Source organism: Cheilinus undulatus, linkage group 15 (genome assembly GCF_018320785.1).
Source record: "Cheilinus undulatus linkage group 15, ASM1832078v1, whole genome shotgun sequence".
Lineage (NCBI taxonomy): Eukaryota > Metazoa > Chordata > Actinopteri > Labriformes > Labridae > Cheilinus > Cheilinus undulatus.
Window position 1 is genome coordinate 33,062,614 of NC_054879.1, and position 20,828 is coordinate 33,083,441.

At 38.2% G+C, this 20,828-nt stretch overlaps 1 protein-coding gene across 1 annotated transcript in view; it reads right to left on the reverse strand.

Annotated features, from left to right (window-relative positions):
* Nucleotides 1-208: 208 nt before the first annotated feature.
* Nucleotides 209-20,828, reverse strand: part of clybl (citrate lyase beta like) — a 112,911-nt gene continuing 92,291 nt past the window's right edge. Inside the window, exons 4-8 of the mRNA XM_041807806.1 lie at nt 17,793-17,894; nt 15,012-15,105; nt 14,059-14,226; nt 9,816-9,940; nt 209-4,765 (exon numbers count right to left, since the gene is read on the reverse strand). Of these exons, the coding sequence (XP_041663740.1) occupies nt 4,670-4,765; nt 9,816-9,940; nt 14,059-14,226; nt 15,012-15,105; nt 17,793-17,894 (585 nt within the window). The 3' untranslated portion in view covers nt 209-4,669. The remainder of the gene's footprint in view (nt 4,766-9,815; nt 9,941-14,058; nt 14,227-15,011; nt 15,106-17,792; nt 17,895-20,828) is intronic.

Below are 20,828 nucleotides of genomic sequence, written 5' to 3' on the forward strand. Positions count from 1 at the left end.
TCTTTGGCCCACAAAATAAAAAGTGTGCGACACTGAAACAGAATTTCTTCATGAATTTTAGGGCCCTGTTGGTCACTGGAACTTTCAGCCGTCTTAACTTTTCTGCCCCCTTCCGCCCATCAACCATCAAATCAAAATACAAGTTTTAACTGCTTATTAGCTCTTTATTTGTATTCAATTTGCTTCCCATTAAAGACTGATCCCTAGATTCTACATAAAAGATTCAAATACAGTTTAATCTTGCATCTTTTTATGTCTTAGTGTCAGACTTGATCGCAACAAAAATACATTAGAGAATGTTTAAAATGTCACACAGCCAGACACTACTGGTTTAATGACACAGCACAAATCAAGATACATTTTAAGATTAAAATGATGAGTTCAGGCCGCTCGCAACCCGCAAAATCTGTAACTGATGAGTAAATAAAACCTCTCCAGTCCAGCATTGATTTTAAAGATCTGCAGCAGCCTCCAAACGGGCCTCACCCAAACAATAACTGTGGATTTATTTCATCAAAGTCAAACATAATAGCAGGTTTGTAGGGTATAATAGTAGATCTGGTGAAAACAAACAAACAAGCCGAATGTGAATTCCCGACAGGAAAATAAAGTGAGCCAGGGGTGAGAGAAGTATGTGGCCAAATGCCAACGAGACAGCTTACTGTTGGGGTCTTTGGCTGGGCGCAGGAGTGGTTTCGATCTTTTTTGTCTGGCCTGGCCCTGGCACAGACCGGCGTCCTGCCCCAGACACAATAGCTCATACAGTTCGAGAGAGAGAGAGAGAGAGAGAGAGAGAGAGTGAGAGGGGGAGAGAGAGGAAGAGATGGGTGGACGAGGTGGGGTAGGGGAGGTGTGGTGCCTTTCATTACCATGGTCACCAATGGCACTATTAAGCATTCAACACCCCCCCAATTATCCTCCCATCCGCAGTCAGAGAGACAAAGCCTCGGTCCTGGTCTGCTGGAGCAACATGGCCACTAATCTGTCTCACTCAAACATCACACCCACTTCACCCACTTCACTGTCTGCGGATGTCAGACGTACACAAAAAAATCACTGCACAAAGCCATCATTTAACTTACCTTGTTCAAATCTATCGTTGTCAGTACGCCGCTGTATTTCTTTATATTAAAGCTGATTTAAGCCACTCACTGTAGTGGGATTAATAAAGTTGTTTGAATCTGAGGATGAGGCGGCATTTCAAACAACTTCGAGGAACTTCCTTGAGAGTTAATTCTATTGTTTTATTTTGAAAGGGGATGTGAGTAGGGGTACTCGTTTCTGATTATGCAAATACAAAAAAGGTTAATGCTCCTTCTTACTGACTGATGAAAAGAGTGTAATGTTTCTATTTCAATGTAAGAGGTACAGACTGAGGTGTAGGAGTGGAGAAGGCTCAAGGAAACAAATGCAGGATACATTTCCAATGTTCTTCACCTTTTGTTTATGTGATGTTTAATCAGTTTTTGTGCATGTCACACTGTTTGTTTTAATTCAAACTTTTCTTGTTCAGCTTAGCATTCAGAAAGAACAGTGTGTTGTGGGTCATTTTAAACAACCTTTAAAATTGGTCGCTGCTACAAGCTACTTGCCCTTGGTTGCATGAATTTTAAAAGGTTTGTTGTTTATACGCCATCTCAAACATCTTTTTGAGATTTCCTTGAGATTTCTTTTTTGAGATTTTGCTAAAGGGAATTTTCCTGGAGTTAATTCCTAGCTTTTGTTTTGAAAAGTTACAATGTAAAGCTGTTAAAAGTGGGTCTACTTACTGGTGATGATAAAATACCACATTTTTGAAGTCTTTATTTATCTTTGTTGTGCAAGTTAAAGTTAGAAACCATGAATATTTGTTTCCTAGTTGTTTGATTTTGAACATCATGTTGTGGCACATCAAATATCTAGAAACTTCTTCGGAAATAATTTCTTGTGTTTTATTTTGAAAAGCCAAAAAAATTGTGGACAGGAAGGACCAGGTTTTGGTGGTGTTGTGCAATCAAAAGAGGTCAAGAGCCAATCATACGGCCTCATGAACAGAGAGTGTTTCCATTTCAACCAGTAAGACTGAGATGCAAGAATATGATGAGTTTGAGGAATCCAGTGGATTTCTAAGGCCCTTGTTGTCCCTTTATAGGGATACACGATGTAATCGGTATGATACTGGAAAACATTTCTGCTAACATTTGCAACCAAAACATCAGCTTTAAATATCCGCTGTACGTACGGTTAAGTTTGTGGAATTTAAGGCTGGCCCAGCAGATCAATGTCAGCCAAAGTCCTTTTCTTTGTTCATTCTCATTCCTTAAATTTTAAGGACTGAATGTTGTTTCTTGGTTCATCAGACTTTTAAGTATGTTTTACATTTTGGGTATGAGATACATATTCAAAAATCATCATTGATAACTGCATCAGATAAATTGGTAAACATCAGTATATTAGATGTGGGTAAAAATTCAACATCATGCATCACTACTTGTTTGTATGGAAGTTCATTTATTATTTAACAGCACATAATACTGACATACACTATAAAAAAAGATCTAGTTGTTGTAACTTTAAAAAGCTTGCATTTTAAGTTGACTGAATTCAAAATGTTAAGTAAAGCTAATTTAGCATTGTAATAAAAAAAGCTTTTCAATTTAGTTAACTTCCTACATCTACTTGGTTTGACTCAGCTACCCATTTGAGGATGCCTCTAGCGCTGATGACGTGGTGTTTTAATGTTAAACAGCTGTGCTTCAGTACGCACTGTTTTGCTCCCCCAGAGGAAGAAAAAACACCTACTGTTTGTACTCCAAAGTTTCTTCTTCTTCTATTAGTAATCCAGCAGGTATTTAAAAGTTTGGTGCAGCGGTTGCTACTTAAACACGTCTACGAGGCGTCCCCAAATGGTGACGAGCCGCTTTGACGTCACCGCAGCGCTTGGAGGCGGATATAGCCCGGCGAGGCCAAACTGGCGATGGAAACGTACATCGGCATGGCTTGGTTTGGATCAGCATGGCCAAAAGTCATGATGGAAAAGCCCCATAGGTTTACAGAATGTTTTTGTCAACCCTTTTATAACGTTTATCCTTTTGACGCATATTCATGTTTCAGTTAAAAACCTTATAGTTTTCCAGCTGACAAAAGTAAGTGAACTGAAACATAAAAATAAGTCAAAAGGATACCTTACATGAGAGTTGATGTGTTAAATTACGATAAAGCTAATAGAAGTGACGACCTAGTGCAGTGGTTACTGCTGGTGCCTTAAATATAGGAGTTATCTGAGTCAATACCAAGTCATCTCAACTTGAAGTTTCAAATTCAGCTCTTATTAAGTTGAAACAACAATTTCTTTTTTTCTTATTTTGGCTTCACTTGCAGCAATAACTGCAATGTTGATGTCCATCCAAAGGTTAGAAACCATTTAAACTTGATGCTGCTCTGAGCCACTCACTCTAATTGGGGCACTAAGTTTCTTTTCAATTTTAATGATACGTGATGGTGCTTAAAACACCTTTTTGGAGCTAATTCTTGTGTTTTATGTAAAAAAGTTATGATTAAAAATGTGTAAAGAGGGGCAAATTAACATACTGCATGTTGTTAAATTGGGAGGTTCACCTATTCTGGGACATTGTTTTTGTTGTCATAATTAAATACTGCTCTGTGTCATTCTCTGGGGTATTTTCTGTTTTATTTAATCTTTATTTTTGAATCAGTTGACTAATAACTGCACTTTCTATGTAATATCTATGTGCAAGTACATAAATTCTTCATACTTAATGTAGATTTTCCAGTAGTTGCTTATTCCTCCTGTCATAAAATCAGTTCAATGTTCATGTTAAAAAGCCAACACAGAAGTGAGTGTAATGTAGAAGCAGTGGCTGTAAATGTAAGTGGAAGTTGGTGTTAAATAAGAGATCAGTAGTGGAACAGTGCCGCAGCGTGTGCATGTATGCAGTGTTTATTTTTCGTGCAGGTCATGGTGTGTCTGACGCCGCACGCCTTCTCCATCAAGACCGCAGGCCTGCAGCTGCCACAGAGCGAGCTGCATGTCTTTACTAAGGAGGCTGACACACAAAAAAGCTAAATGGTGAGTTTACGCACTTCAGTCTGGGTGTTTTTTTTTTTTTTTAAGTGAGTGAGACTTTGATGTTTGGTAGTCAGGGCCTGGGCGGGTGGGGGGCTGAGGCCTTGACTGGAGGACTGGGGCCTAATGAATAGATCCAACAACAGTGGCTTGTTGTGTTTGTTTACCCTTTTCGCCCAGCTGCCTGGACGGCGGAGATGGGAGAGCATTCATCATGACCTGGGACACACACTGGAGAGTGACAGGGCCGCGCACACACTTCAGAGTGTGCCAAGAAAGTGCCCACACAGTGGAATAATCCTCCACGCATGCTTCAAGACTGCTGTTTATGCTCACTATGTGGAGTTTTTAAAGTGTTGAAAACATCTAAAGGTATATTTTAACATAATCATCCCCTCCGGAAATGTCACGACAATCATGTGAATTTAATAAAAACATTTCAACAGTTCCTAAAAACTTAGCCCCAACTTTCACCACTGTAGAGTTTTACAGCCTTAAAAGTGCTCTATTTGTTCATGAAACCTGCAGCATTTCCAGTGTCCATTGACCTCTCCTGTCAGGGCAGAGTCGTGTGGTTCTCTGTGTTTCCTGACATCCGCCGTGTCATTTCTCGGGCACCACAGCAGAGAGTGAGAGGATGTTCTGTGCCTGCTTCACTGAGGGCATGTCGATCATGCTGCCACGGAAGGTGAACGCACCCTGGACAGGTTTACAAACAGAGGAGAGAGAGGGAAGACAAATATTAGACTAGATGGAGACAGAAAAATACACTTTTACAATCTTAGGTAGGAGACAGGAAGTGCAAAATTTCAAAACTTACCAGGTATATTCATCTAGTTTCTCACTAAAAATATTCTTTATGCTTAAAGCCACGTTCACCAGAAAATATAAATATTTTGTTTCCCTTTTAACAAACAGAAATTAAGGCCTGAAGTGCTTTGAATTAAAGAAAGAGCTGCCATGGCAGAAAGCTTTAAACTTAAGTTAGTTGAAATAACAGAATGTAGGGATGCAGATGAAATCTTTTAAAGATGATCAGCACTATAGGCAGTTATGTCAAGTCCTGCAGATGCTTACAGCCAATATATTGGCTGATATACTGGCTGTAAATATCTGCAGAATAAATAATTAAACCATAATGGTTTATCCTATGAGGTGGAGTGGCTGTAACGAGAACACTAACAAGTGAATTCTGATTGAAGAGGAATTTGGTGTTATTTACAATTAAAAAGATATATATATATTGATAATGGCTGATATGAATTTGGAAATAGGAGTTCAGATATTAGCAAAATCCACTGCAGTGAACTCCTAATAGAATGTCCCGTTCCAAGAAACTTGTTCATTTAATTTTCCTCATAATAAGCAATTCAGGGTTTGTTTGTTTTTTTTCAAATTTTCAAAATTAGATGTTTATCTGGTCTTGCCAGTTGAATGTGCTTTAAAATCAAATGTAATGATATAACTTGACTTGAAATCAGACAAATGCACTTGGTAACATATGAGTTATGGCAGTGATAAGAATGTAACATGTCACCTTGACCCATAGGCTTAGCCAGGGGGTGGTTTACAGGGCTTAAGCTCTGAATGTTTACTCAAAGCTTTAAATATCTTGGTTTGGTAAAAAGTATGTTGCTGCAGAGTTTAAGAAAAGATAAAATCATATGCAAAAAGAAATACAGAATAAACAAAAGGTTGCTGGAATATATTATGTAACCAAATGGACAAAATCAATCCACTTTTTCGTGCAAACACTCATGATACACTCTTAAGTGTAGAAATCACTATTTGTTGTAGTACTGATTATTAAGAAAACATGGATTTTCATACATGACCATATCAGAAACCACACATTTTACCTTTTATCTTTACACTAAATTCAAACCAAACTTATGTTGTGTAACTTTAAGAAATAAACATCAGTTTCTGCTCCTTTAGTAGACAGAAGTGAAGAGTAGTTATCAACAAGTATTACAGATGTCATCTTTAAGTGATTCAGGACTCTGATCAACTGGCTTCAAAATAAAGTTGGCTTTTTTCAATAATGGGGTAATGATTTTTTTCATTTTAAATCAGAATTTATAAAGACTTGAAACTAATGTATCAAACTGATAAGCACAAAGTTCCAGGGTAGCATGTGTCTGGTTCTTAGAACCAGATTTATAACACTTCTGGCTCCGCCCACACATTAACCCTGAGATGCACAAGTGGTTCAAAAACAACCTGGTGAGGTTAATAACTTCACCTAAGTTTGTATCATTTTATATTTCATGTATTCCTCATAAAATGAAATTTTGACATTATTTCACTTCAAATTTTAAATTATCTTGAATACATTTTAAGAAATTGTACTTTTGTATTCTTAGCCCTGGCTTCCACAAGTGGGTCAAAATTTACCTGCATGTATTTTGTATATGAAATCTCATGATTCTAATGAACTGTAGCAATCAGGGACGTATTTACTGCTGATAACAGAGAAGTTTCCCTCCTCAGAAAGATAGTTGTACTCTGCGGCTCATCATGAATATAAATCTATGATGATGAAGGTCTACCCACTGTGAAAATATTCAGAACTTGCTGAAATGTGAAGCGATTCTGAAGTTGTTTTGTTTGTCACAAATGTAAGACATGGCTGGGCTGCACATAAGTGTACTGCATTCACCTGAGAAAGTATAAATCTGTATTTTTTTTCTAAAATGATGAAAAAGTAATCTTAAAATAACATGAAAAGTTTGCTGAAAAAAGGAGAACAAAGCTCTGTGTTTTAAGATATGAATCTCTGTATCTACTGTACATTATACTGATAATTTGCTTGTCCATTAAAAAACTTTCTCCCTTATTCTTTTACATCATTTACCAGAAAAAAAAACAAGAAAGCAACTCTTAGTTACTGAAAAGTTAAGCACACAAAATGATTGCTCTAACTGCCGTTCTATGAAGTTTTTCTCTTTCTGTGATTGCCGAGTGAAATGATTGGACAGTCTCCTTCTCTCTGTAACACACATGAAAAAAGATCTGATAGTTATTCATATTATTTTCAGTTACTTTCCAATATTAAAAGTGAAAACTGAAAAAATAATTAAAACATAAAACTGTATGTCTGGAGCAATTTACACCGAATACAGGTGAAAATCATTAACTAAAATGATCAAATTGCCCATAAACAGGTCATTTTAGCCCACTTGTGGACGAGTACAGGGTCCAGTAACTCATGCATCTAAGGGTTAATTTTCTAAGACTTTTTAAATACAGAGATAAAGCAGAAAAAAATGTGTTTACTTTTTCGTTTTTAATCTTGCAGACTTTGCAGATGAATAAGTCATCCATACTTTAACCCTTTATCCTAAAAATTCCTTATTTTTATACAGAATCTCAAGTCAAAAAATGCAGTCTTGCAGTTTGAGGTGAGATTTACGAAAAACAAGCACCTGTCATGTTGAAAGACAAAAGGACTGACCCTGCTTGCTTTTCAAATCCTCGCTCACACACACACAGAAACACACACACGGCGTGATAGCGGTGGGATGGGTAGGATTTGAATCCCTCGGGCGATGCTTAGCAGGAGCGGCCCTGGCAGTGAGAGAGGTGTGGGCAGATTGTGTATTACCTCAGCAGATAGCCCACCGTGCTCAGCACACAGGATCCAACCATGCACTAAATTAGGAACAATAATATTGTACACTTAATTGGCCCAGCCTCCCCCCCTCCTGCACCAGGGGTGTACAGTATGTATTCTCTGGGAGCACAGAGGTGTGTCAGAGGGGACACAAAGGATCCAGGCTGAGGCTCAGAGTACAGGGAAACTCCTCACAGATACTGAGCAAGGAGGTGGACACTCTGACAAAGTTTGAAAATCCCCTGAAGTTTACATGTTACTATTACCATTAAACATATATTAGTCTCCTTCAAGAATTAAACGACATTTAAATTCATGTTTTAGTTTGTGGAACACTGGAAAAATCCAGGAGCACCATCATGCCTTATATTGATGCAAGCTGAACTAGAGTTTTTCTGTTTACTCTTCATGTTCTGTGTAAATGTAGTCTATGAGGGGATGACGAGTTAGTCAATGTAGTCAAGGCAAAAGAAAAAAACGATGCTCTTGAAAAACAAGGGGGAAGTAATGCACATAAAAATAGGAGAAACAAGGCACTCCAAGCATGATAGATGCAAAAATGAGAAAAGAAATACTTAAAAAGCCTTAATCATTATTCATTGTTTAAAGCTTGAGTCATCACTGTTTGGACACAGACCTGCTTTTTTTTTAGCATATAGGAAGTTTGGGTATATCAGTGATTATGGTATTAACTTAACTACAGAAAAAAGAAGCTTGTTATGGATTCAAAAAAGAAGGAAAAGTAGACAGTAGGGATGCACAATATTGGATTTTTTCAAATATAAGATAAGCAAGAATTTACAAATTCATTTTTTTCATTCGATACCAATATTCAAATGCAGTTCAGGCCTTAAAACACACAATTTGAAGTTTGAAGATGATCAGTTAATAAATTGCAGGCCTTAAAACACACTTAGAAGTGTAAGGAATGATGATAATAAAGAAAAAGATTTAACCTGATGCAGGTCTCTTGGTCAACTTACTTATGTGTACGTATGGCCAATATTTACAGCTGATATAGGGAGATTTTTTTTGGCCAAAATACCGGTTGTTTATATCAGCAGAAATGTACATATCTACCAATAATGATAATTTATTTCTAATGCCAATATCTGCCGATGATACTGTGCATCCCTAGTAAAAAGGCAATGTTTATTAAGACAAGGTGCAGATGATTTTTGATTTCTCACTAAGCTGTCTGTACATTTTTTAAAGGGAACTGAGACATTAAGGAGCAGAGGTGGACTTATTTTATATCACCCTGGCAGCAGAGAGACTAGGAGGTCTAACCAAAGAGTGCTTAAAGTGACAATAAAGCACTTGACTTGAAAAAATATTGCACTAAATATGTACCTCAATTAATCCAGATTTATGCGTTACTGCTCACAGCCCTAGTTTATATTCTGTTTTATATTTTTATAATTCTGTCAAATTTTTTCTTATTCTATTCATGTTCCATGTCAGCAAAAGTACCACCCTTTATAAAGCTTCTTACTATTCTTCTTCTGTGTGAATGGTTTGTCCCCAAAACACCAAGTTGAAGCCCTTGAATGTCTTGTTTACACTTCATTTTAGTGAAATTACTGATTGCAGATTTATTTCTATTTTGATTTGCTATATTTGAGGCTTTATTGGTAATGTTAAGCTTAATTACTCTACGTTTAGATATATATATTTCTTTTTCTCCCCTATTATCTGTCTGTCTGTCTGTCTGTCTGTCTGTCTGTCTGTCTGTCTGTCTGTCTGTCTGTCTGTCTGTCTGTCTGTCTGTCTGTCTGTCTGTCTGTCTGTCTGTCTGTCTGTCTATCTATCTATCTATCTATCTATCTATCTATCTATCTATCTACAACTTGGCATTAAGAGTGATTACAACAAGCAAGTTCAGATATTTTTAGAGTTTTTCCTCTTTGCATTTGCATGAGAATTAAAGTTAAGTAAAAGAAAAACATGCTTTTTTGATTAAAGCGCTCCTTAGTGAAACATTTCTGGCTAAATTCCTCATTTGTCCCAGCAAGGAGCAACTTCAGTTAGAGATGTGAGATGAAAACATTGGAATCAAGCAGAGATTATAATTATTTTTTAACCTGTAAAAATGTGGCGATTTTGCATTTCAGCACTGGATGCTAATGTTACCTTCCCCTCCTTTTGGTGCTGGTCAAAAGCAGCGATGAGCTCTTTGGCCCACTCGACCCTCTCTGGACTGGGGGAGAACTCCTCCTGCACAGCCTGGATCTGCCCTGGGTGGATCACCTGCTTACCTACACGCACAAACACGCACCGACATGCAGGCAGACACACACGGAGAGAAAAGAAGGGAAAAAAGTGAAATATGCTAATGATAGCAGCAGGCAGGCTTTGGCTCCAAATAAAATTAAATGCAGGAGCTACTTGAGTTAAAAACAATGTTTTACGTGTTGGCACAGAGCTATCAATAACAGAGTTTGTGCCAATTACCTGCCTTCATTGTAACAACACCACCATGTGTGTTTTATTTCTTTAATTCTTGTATGATTTCTGATTGAAAGAGTTGGGTAAATAGTTGTAAAGAACTGGCAGGAAAAAAATTAAGACTGACAAGTTGCACTGCTACCATGAGAGGAAAAACATTGCAGAGAGGGGAACATGTAATACAGAGGATAAAACTGTGTCAACAAGGTGAGTCGGATCAAAACAGGAAGAGCTTTAATTCAAATAACTTTATATTTTAATTTAAAAGTTTAATTTCTGAGTGTATAAACAGTTTGGATACAATAGAAGACAGCATCAACAGTGGTGATTCAAGCTTGTGAAATATTTCAAATGCAAGACAAAAAAGCAAGAAATTATGATAAAAATGTTTGGTAAAATAATTAAATAAGTCAGCTTGTCAAACATACTAAATGTCATAATAAATAAATGTTAATGGTGCTAAAAACAGATTTTTGGGTGTCTCCCATTCTTCTGCAGGCCTGCTATTGCACATAAACTTTGCTACATGCTCTGTTAGACTTCAGTGAGCATTGAGTGGTGAGTTAATTGTTAAATGGCTATGGCAAACACAGAAAATAACAGCATGTATGTGGACCAAGAATGTGCTAAATATGCAGACAATGCAAAATAGTTTTTCATGCATCAAAACCTTATAATATGCTGTTTTAGAACTCATGAAAATGAAGGAAAACCTTCTTTTCCGTATACATTTGCTCTCTTTTGCACCATTTCTGTAACTGTATATTGTCAACCGTCCAATCAGCACATCCGCCTAAATAAAACACAAGCTTAGCATGGAGTTAAAGCTCTGTCTGACACAGTCCTCACCCAGCCACCCCATTCGCCCACCCCTCATGCATCCCACTCCCTCTCCGTTAAATGTGGGCTAACGCCGCAGACATAATCCCGTGTACATTTGCAGATCAAACTTGTAGCGATAAGTTAAGGTTATGAAGCAGTCTGCTGAGAAACGGACGACTCAGCTGCAGGCGGCAGGAACTCGACACTTTGGGGCTTAGCTGTGTCGACGACAACAAATCCTTCAAGGTGGCCGAGCAGGCGGCCCGGGCTGCACGGGCAGAGAAAAAAATATATATTTTGGGGGAGTAGGGAGAGGAAAGGAGGACAGTAGAGGAGAGGAGAGGGGGAGGAGAGAGCCCACTCCCCTTCATACAGCTCCGCTCACCCCAGTTAACCTCAGAGAAACCCACACTGGAGTTATACAATAAACACGCTGTACTGTACATGAAGGCTGGGACAATTACTGAGGAGAATTCATTCACCTGCTACATGAGAATAAGCCCTATAACAAGCATTATTTCATCCTTTCACACTAAATCTGCACATTATATTCATGATGGTTAAAAAATCATCATAAGTGGAATTCACAAAAGCAAAACGTGATGCCTCTGAATTACTAGAAATGTCAAAAAAGGGTTAAAAAACAAAGATTTTTTGTTGATAAATTGGCAAAAAGTGGTCAGATGTTTCATTTAGGAGGCTGGAACTGCCAAATGTGTGAGATTTTAGCTTAAAACAACACAAAAGCAATGGATCTACAATCAAAAGCATGCAATAAATGTCTCCTAAATCTAATAAACACAGATAATTAAAGACATGCCAGTATTTTTTAAAATATAGTGGTTTTCTGCACATGTATGAAAGCTTGTGTTTGTGTATTCTGCGATACAGACACAGAGATAAAGTTATTCTTTCAAGCCTGAGGACTGCCCAAGGCCACCCTGGAGATGTATGCATGTCAACCGTGTGTATTTCTGCACTTTTATTCACCTGTAAACCAACTTAAGCTGCAGAAACAAGCCTATTCCAGCCCTCCAACTCCTCTTTTGTTAATAATCTGACTCCATTTTGATGCACAAACCTGCGTTTGTGTTCTTTCCATGTTTGTGTTCTGTTATGTTCTTTGAGAAGCGAAGCAACAAGAGACTGCATTCCCTCCTCGGCCACCTGTTTTTCTCCTTGTCTGAAGACATCGCAGCATGCTCCCACACTGAAATCTGCAGGCTAAAAGATAGTGTGTGTCTCTCTGCGTATGTCTGTCATGTATGTGTGCGTGTAGGACAGCAGCAGAATGACAGAGCGCAGAGACAGACAGGGTGACTCAGGTGCCCTCAGTTACAACCCATTGGTTCCCCCAAAATGCATCATTCATGCCCTGCAGCCAATCCTGGCCTGCCATGTGGTGCTGCCGTCTCATTGGAGGATTGCTATTTAGCAAAGTGCTCTCAGGCGAATGATGGGCAGGGTCCCGGGGATGGAAGTGAAATGTGGACCCTGAAAAGCAGAGAATTTGGTGGAAGGAGGAATGATTGAGCCTCTGCAGCAACATGTAGATACAACAGAGCTTGTGAAGAGATATTTCTCACAGAAATTAGCGACTTTTACGCCAAAATTAATCTAATCTCTTCACATTGACCCCTTTACCACTAAAAAGCAACCGGGTGTTTGTGTCCAACCAGTGTGTCCTGTGCTAATGGGTGCTGGTTGCAGCTTAGGCACTGCCAAGGTCAATTACTGCACAGGTAGAGGCTTTTGGCTGCACCGCATTATTGCTTAAGCACACTCGGGCCAGTAATAGCCACTAACTAAGATTATACAGAGTGCCCACGGCTTGTAAGCCACTAATCCAGTGCTTTGACTGGTTCTGTTCCATATCAAATATGAGCATTTATTTCAACAAGCAGCTGCTTCCGTTTTGCTGCTTTTACACGTTTTGCCTCATATGAAGAAAACGGCTCGCTGTTCTTTTTAACAGCCTAAGAAAAAAGGTGAAATATTTCTGATTTAAATGAGGTAAACAAGTTTTTAAATTTGACCCAAATGCATGCATTTGTTAAACATTATATCTGCTAATTGAAGTATGCAATGACTCAATAATAAAAAAGGAAAGGGGAATTTTCTATGTAAAACGTTTGGAGAAAGCACGCTGCTGCAGCTGAAACACGTTAAAATACACATCCTGCACGGATGCTCACATGAACCTGCAGGACCGGGGAATAGAGGTGGCAGAGGAGGTCATCTGGAAAATAAGTTGCCATATGAGACAGCAAGAAGCTCTGCTACATGATGATACGATGATATGAAGCGTGTGCAAGAACATGTGCAATTTTCAATGGCAAAAAAAGTGGTTTCTTTCTTGTGCAAAACACAACTAATTCTGTCAACTAATCTCAAATTCAAGAAACAAAGACTGCAACTTTAAGGTGATAAAATATTTCATGAAGGCAAATCCTTACACAACAAGGGTTGATTCTACATGTCAGATTTTGAAATGATCAGTCTGCAAGGGGCGAAAATACCAGAGCAAATATATGTGCCGCAGCGAAGGAATAATGAATGAATTTGGGAAAAAAAAAAGGCCGTCCTGCTTTCTGTGGTCTGTTACATGCAGTCTGCAGGGCACACAAATGCTGTGAGCGTTGCCTGGCTACAGACACACACAGAGCACTGTTAAAGCACAGGCTACTGCTCTCTGCTAAATTTAATCACACTTGCAGGTACGGACACAAAACCCTTCATCATGGGGACAACAGAAATGGCACAAAAAAAGTCCCATTTTTGGCAAGGTTGTTTGCAAAAAAGGCTGCCACTGTAAAGCATTGACATGAGGTTCAATTTTGGTTGCATCATTATCAAAACAACCAAAAAATTATAAAAATGTCAAAATATAAGCAATTTTCTGCACCTATTTCAATGTCTCTGCACCACATTTAACATTATCCTTCGACCCTTGGATTGCAGCAAAAACAAGACAGAGAAACCAAGTAAATCACTGAATGTTTGCACAACATACTGGTAAAAAGAGATCACTGTAAAGGGTTCACAGAGATGTTCATTTGTAGACTCAGAGTGGTCAAATTCAGGAGGTCTGAGGCAGAAACTTTACCTGTAAATCCCATGAGTGCTCCCTCTCTGGCCTGTCGCCTCAGCCCCTCCACGTCTTTGTAGTCGATGTAGACCAGGTCGATGGCCTGCAGCCCAAACGCTTTGGTGGTCACCACCACCTTCTGCCTTGCATAAAGGAGCTCCCTGGCATCTTTGGTTCGAGTGGCACCTGTAGAACAGGAAAAGGGTAGGTCACAAAACAAATAAGACGTAGCAAAAAAGCTTGAAATAAAAGGAACAGAGGAGGTAAGTCTGTCAAGTTGAGCAGATGTACTTTAGATTTCAGTCCTTGTTCTGAAAACTAAGGTACATCTGTTCAACTACAAAAACTGTGTCAATTTCCTTTCCTCCTTTAATAGAGGAACAAGACTACAAAGTTAAATATGGACTTATTTCCAGCCACTTCAATATTTCTCTTTTATCAGCAGATTTCCAAACTTCCTGGCCATCTGAGGCATTCAGAAAATAAGACTTGATAAATTAAATGCATCCCTCTTTCATTATATTATCTTTGTACTTTGACTGGCACACCATACATCCAGAACTGATCTCCAATTCCAATAAAACATCTAAACAATAAAAGAAATACTCCATTTGCAAACATGTTCTCAAGAATTCTTTAATCACTCATTCTAAATACCTGCAAAACATAAAAATCAACTTTTTAGTTTTAAGCAAGGGTTTATTTTGTGGGGCATTTATGCCTTGATGTAGAAAGTGCAGTGAATGGAGTGGAAGATTGGAGAGTGGGGGATGACATCCAGGAAAGGAGCCACAGTTGTAACTTGAATTCATACATGGGATAGCAGACAAAACTATAAGGAAATTCAACATTTATAAAATGATTCAACTATGCAATTATTGTACATTCTCAATAACAGATCCGACGAATAAAGATTGACACTTTTAAAGTAATGTTAATGCTGAAGTAGTGAAGAAAAGTCTAACTGTTACCTATACTGGCACAGAAGTCATCAGAGCCAAACACCACACCATCATGGTGGAGACCAGCAGCAGGAGCAAGTCGATGGATTTCTTCACACACCACCTGGTGAGAAAATATATCAGTATGATACATGCAAGATCAAGTTTGACAGTTAAACTTTTGTTGATCTTTATTTTATTTTATTTTATTTTTTCAGCTATAATGCTTTAATTGAGATAGGCAGTGGATAGACTCAACCCTGGCGAGTCAGAGACAGAGAGGAATGACATGCAGGAAAGGAGCCATTTAAACCAGGGCCACCTACTTAGAGGACAACAGCCTTGGCATGGTTATATTACCACTGGGCTAACGGCATCCCTGTTCTGTTGCTTTTGTGCAATATGTCAAACATTTATATCCTTTTGCCCATTTAATGAAACTTGAGTATGTTTATAAAAGTTCAAATGTTCTGGTTTTCTTTTATCCAACCAAAAAGAACCCAAAAAGCCATCTTTGTAATTGCATTTAATGAAATATGTAAATAAACACGTGAAAAATTGAACATATATTCATCTGCATTTATATGACAAATGTAATTGATATGTTATCTGCAGGAACACAATCTGTACATGAGGCCTGAATGATGTGAGAAAAATAAAGGATGTGTGACTTTTTAATACTGGAATAACAATCTTAAGTGTGATAAACAGATCTAAAAGAATAAGTAAATTTCAGTCCTGATTAGAGCTGGACAATGTGACCCAAAAATAATACCTCAGATATTATTTCTTCAATACTAAACTGGTTTGCAACTTTTTTTATTTGAAACAGAGAAAAAAAAGCTGTGTCGAGAAAAAAAGGATATTGTCAAATAGTATATTGGTCACAGAAGGTGATTTTATGTGGATACAGAAAATAAAAATACTCAAATGGTAGATAGCTGAGCGCTGGTTTAGCTCAGGTGGTAGAGCCCTCAGCGCACTGGTCATGTCATCGATTCTTGGACTGTTGGGTGCATGTCTTCTCCCACTCTCTCTTCCCATATTTCCTGTCTCTCTCATGGTAGTCTGTAAGGATCCCAGCTTCCAATTTTCACTACACTCCTGCTCTAATGTGTGTTTGTAATCATGAGTGTGAGGAGAGAGAGGAAAAGAAAGCTGGTGTACAAATGATCCAAACCAGTTTGCCTGTACTCAACTAAGCAGGGCAGCAGGGGACTACTGCCCAGGCACATTATTATTGTTATGTAACACAGATATGAAGACTTCTGTTGCTTTTAACAACATTTAGAAACAACACATTTTCAGTAAGAAAGAAAATGTGCATAATTGTTGCTTTATTGAGTAATTTCATGTGTTTTTATTAAACATATAATCTGTCATTATTTAAAATGGACCATGCTTTTTCCCAGCCTTCATGGACTGGGCCTCAGAAAGCTTTCCCCTTTATTCCCCCCTACATGCGGCCTTGCACTGAGTCAGGAGTTCCAAAGAAGCCTCTTCATCTTTGTCAAAACAAAGACCCTAATTGGTTGATCCATTGGGCCTACTGTACAAATAAATTATTACAGTTGTTATTATTGCTTTGATTTACATTATTTTACTGTTATAATAGAGCATAAAGGTAATATAGTAATTCAAAATTCTTAAATCCTGTATTTAAAAAGTGCAAGTGTAGACAGTGGTCATAATAGGCAGAGGGGAGAATACTCATCATGATCTGGTTGTACTTTTTGTACTATGACAAGGGTCCAGTGGCATAAGTGGGCCAGAAGTGGCCCACAAGCCACCACTTGGTGGTCCCTGATTCCCTGAGATTTTCATGACTATTATTTTTGTTTCATTCAGAGTGAGAGCTGAAAGTTTGGTCAAACAAGGACTGACCAAAGACTGATTTTTAAGTCTTGCACAGCTAACTTGTGCAAAGGTTACATTTATGATTATGTCATAGATTGAGCAAGTAATTCAGCTAAGTGAAATGTAAAATACTCTCCTTGTTTTTGTAAAGAATTAAAGCGATATAGGGTACGTATTTACATCTGCTCTGAAAAAGTCAAGCTACAACAAGCCCCTTCTCTAAGACAACAGTTAAAATTGCATGACAGTGAACTTAAAAATTAAAAAAAACCTGGAATGTGATTGTCTGTGGAGAAGCAGTGAAACAATAAGAATGTGTCTCCTGCTTTTGTTGGCCTCCAAATTAATTTCACCACTAGCTGTGCCACTGTTTTTTTTTTTCTTCTTCTTTTTCATGCTTGAAACCGGGGGTTCAGTCTGGGCAAAGATACAGGGTGTTCTCAAGAAAGCACACAGAGGCACCCCCTGCCATCAAAACACACACCCGTACACACACTAACAACCACGAAACACAGACACAGAATCAGAGTGGAGAACTTAAAAAAAAAAGACAAATCAAAAGACGGAAGGACAGCTTGTTTCTCCCCAAATGCCCAAAACCGTGCCCTTTTTCCCCGTGTAGCTGAAGGTCGTGCTGCACTGAAAACGGAAGTGCTTTGATGCTTGCCAAAATATCATTAAGAACTTTCCCAGTATGATGATATTAAAACTGTTCTAATTAAAAAATGTCAGCATGTCTGGAGAGGGAAAGAGAGAGACAGATGAGAGCAAAAGGAAACAGAGAATAAAAAACAGCTCATATGAGAGACTGTCCGAATGCTTTGAATCCCTTTCATTTCATACATGTGGAGCGCCGGGCTCGCTGACGCACTCTTTAATCTGAAGTGAACAATGGACAAACAGAAAAATGTCTTACGCAGGCAGTTTTTAGGGGGGTGTTTGCTTGTAATTTACCTTAAAATTGAGCAGGCCCACAGCGGTTTCCACAAAGGTGACCAGGCGGATGGGTTCTGTCAGCGGCCGTCCTTTCAAGTTGTGCTGAAACCTGTCAACAAACTAAACACAGAGGGACAATCGCATGCACGACTCATTAACAACAACCCACTGTTCCTGCAAATAGGAAACAACAAACGTCCAAATAACCAGAATAAATTCATTTGTTTGCCTTTCTTTGTACAGTCAGAGCACTTTTATTCTCAGCATCATTCACTCTTCAGAATTTATCAGCTTGATTCTATTATAGTTTTTGAAGCATTCAAGGAAATATCGTTTTCTTTGAGGCTGATTTTCTGCATGTGTGGTAATGTGCAGCTGCCGTTTAACCATGACCCCAAATAGTTGGATATTTGTTCAAAAGAGCCTCATTCGACTGCTGATCTTAAAGTCAAACACCCAAGATAAATCCAATTCACCTATAATGTTGAATTGCACATACATAGAATTGCACCCTATATTGGTCTTATTACCAAACTTTAAATGCGTTTCTGAAATTATCTCCTGTACTTTTAATCAGTCTTGGTGTGTGCATGGATAAATTCTACCAGATTTTGCAGGGACATTAAAGCAGCAGCATCTCAGCAGGCCTTTAAATCAGTGCTTCTCAACTAGTCTGGCTTCAGGACCCACCACCACATTTCTAATGAAAAATTACAGCCAAAATTTCTGAAAATGTTTAGTCACTCAAATGCATTTAATGAAAAATGTTGCAATTTGGACCTTAGATGGATAAAAGCGTATGATTTAAAAGGGATGGGACAAAAATATACTTGAAAGCACATCATAACAAAACTCCTCAGAGGATGTGCATGTGTTTGGTATATTTTACACCATTTCCAGAAAATGTAACTTGTTTCCTTGACATTGTGACACGATAAACAGATTATTACAAAAAGAAAAAATTAGAAAGTCAGAAAACAATCGGGCCTCATTTTTTTCCAGGAACATTTGCGACCCACTCAAAACAGCTCTGCGGCCCACTTTTAGGTGCTGATCCACCACCTTTAAGTTGTTTTGGTTTTTCAATATCTCACAATGTCAGGAAAAAAAGAAAATCTCAAGTAAGAGAGCATTTTGAACATCTTAAAGATGGTACCAAAGTCAGCAAAAGTCCCATCATCTGATGGCTCTATCTTGCTATATTTTCCTGTGGTGTGAGATGTTATAAGAATGATTTTACCCTCTCCAATCTGCTTGAAAGACAATCAGAGTCACTCAGTCTTGAAATTGCAAATAATAAATATGTTCGTGATTTATTTACTAAATCCTGCTTTGCTGGGAATGCTGATGATAGCTGAGCAGGCACAAGCAGGATTGCTATGTCAAATGGAATGATAGACAATCAAGAAGCAAGCTGACTGAAGGAGGAAGCACAACAAACACAGCCATGGTGATGGTAGTAAACATGAAGCATAAAGTTATGTGGAAGTCAAATGTGGGGGACGACACAGTTGACCTGTGAAAAAACTGTGTTTGTACAGAATTCCTGTAAAACATTCCACAATCAAAGTGACAAGGAGAGGAGCTGGAAATAGCAATGGACATCAGGAAGCTAACAGCTTGTCACATTTAGGCTTTTTTACTCTTAATTCATGTTTGACCCTGCGAGATAACAGATTTCAAGAGTGAAGACTCTAGTTGTTGGTGGATAAATCTGTTACTGGTGGTGAACTGTGCTGATCATGCTGTTGCACGCCACACACTAGAAGAACAATACTGTTAAATCTGTCATTAGTTGTAGCATGAGGGTCTCCCACATTCTTTAAATGGTTTAAGATCTTAAAATTATTTTAGTGTGTGCCAAGCTCAACTTGGCCTGCCATTTAAAATGGGTAAGTAGCCTATTAATTTTTGCTTTACATGCAAGAAAAAAAGTAAACCTAGGGACACACGATGTTAGTTTTTTGCTGATATTCAATATCGATGCCAATAGCCTCTTAGAAAGGCTCTGCCTTAAACTACAGGAAATTAATGCTTTCCTTTTTACACAGGTTTTGAAACTTTTTAGCCCCCAAAAAAGGTGCAAGAGTCCCTGGACCCCGACTGTACCTGAAGGTGATGAAGCATAGTTGAACGCAGCATGCAGACTCACATCTTGAGGATTTTTTTATTCTAAAACATTTCTTTGATTTCAGCATTAATCTCACCAAAAACACACGTTTTTCATTTTATATTTACCCAAATTTATGCATATATATTTTCTTTTATAAGAAAGGGTCAAAAATATAATCTGAAATCAGTTTTCAATATTCTTCATTTTTTTGGAAGACATCTGGTGACCTCCCTCTCAGTGTCCCGTGACCCCTAAGGGGGTCCCAACCCCCATGTTGAGAACCCCTACCTTATTAAGTGAACCAAGGGATGAGTAATACTTGGGGAATATTTGTGATTATTTCTAAAGCAAATGAAAGATTTCATGCAACTTTATATAATTTGAATGCATATTTTTTTCATTTAAGTTTAACTGGTGCCTGGCACTAATGATGGTAGCTGTTGTGCATCCGAAAGGTGTTAACGCCACTAAATAGAAAAAGAAGAAGATAGCAGTAATGTTCGGTGACACAACTAAGGTGAAAAAAAAATAGCTTCACTCCTCTTAACTTAAATGATCCATTTTACTGACCTCTTTCATGTAAATGATCAGCATATTCACCTTAGCATTGTTAAGAACACACACAACAAAAACTGGAGTGTTGAAGTCTGTGTTTAACATTTCAAAGTTGATTTCAACTTTCGAGGTGTAATTTCAACATTGTTCTGAGTGAAATGGCTTCCATTGTTGGAGTTATTTGAAAGTGTTAATCATCCGCATTAATCCACTGATCTAATCTCTATCCACTGCTATTTCAAGCCTGGAGGGCCGAGTTTTCCCATGATGCCCTTGGGCAGAGTGTTTAGGTGTGTTTATATGTTATATATGCGTTTTAATGTTGCCTGCTTTGCAGTGGTCACTGCTGGGACCTCTTTGCTCTTGTTTCTGGTGGATTATTGTTA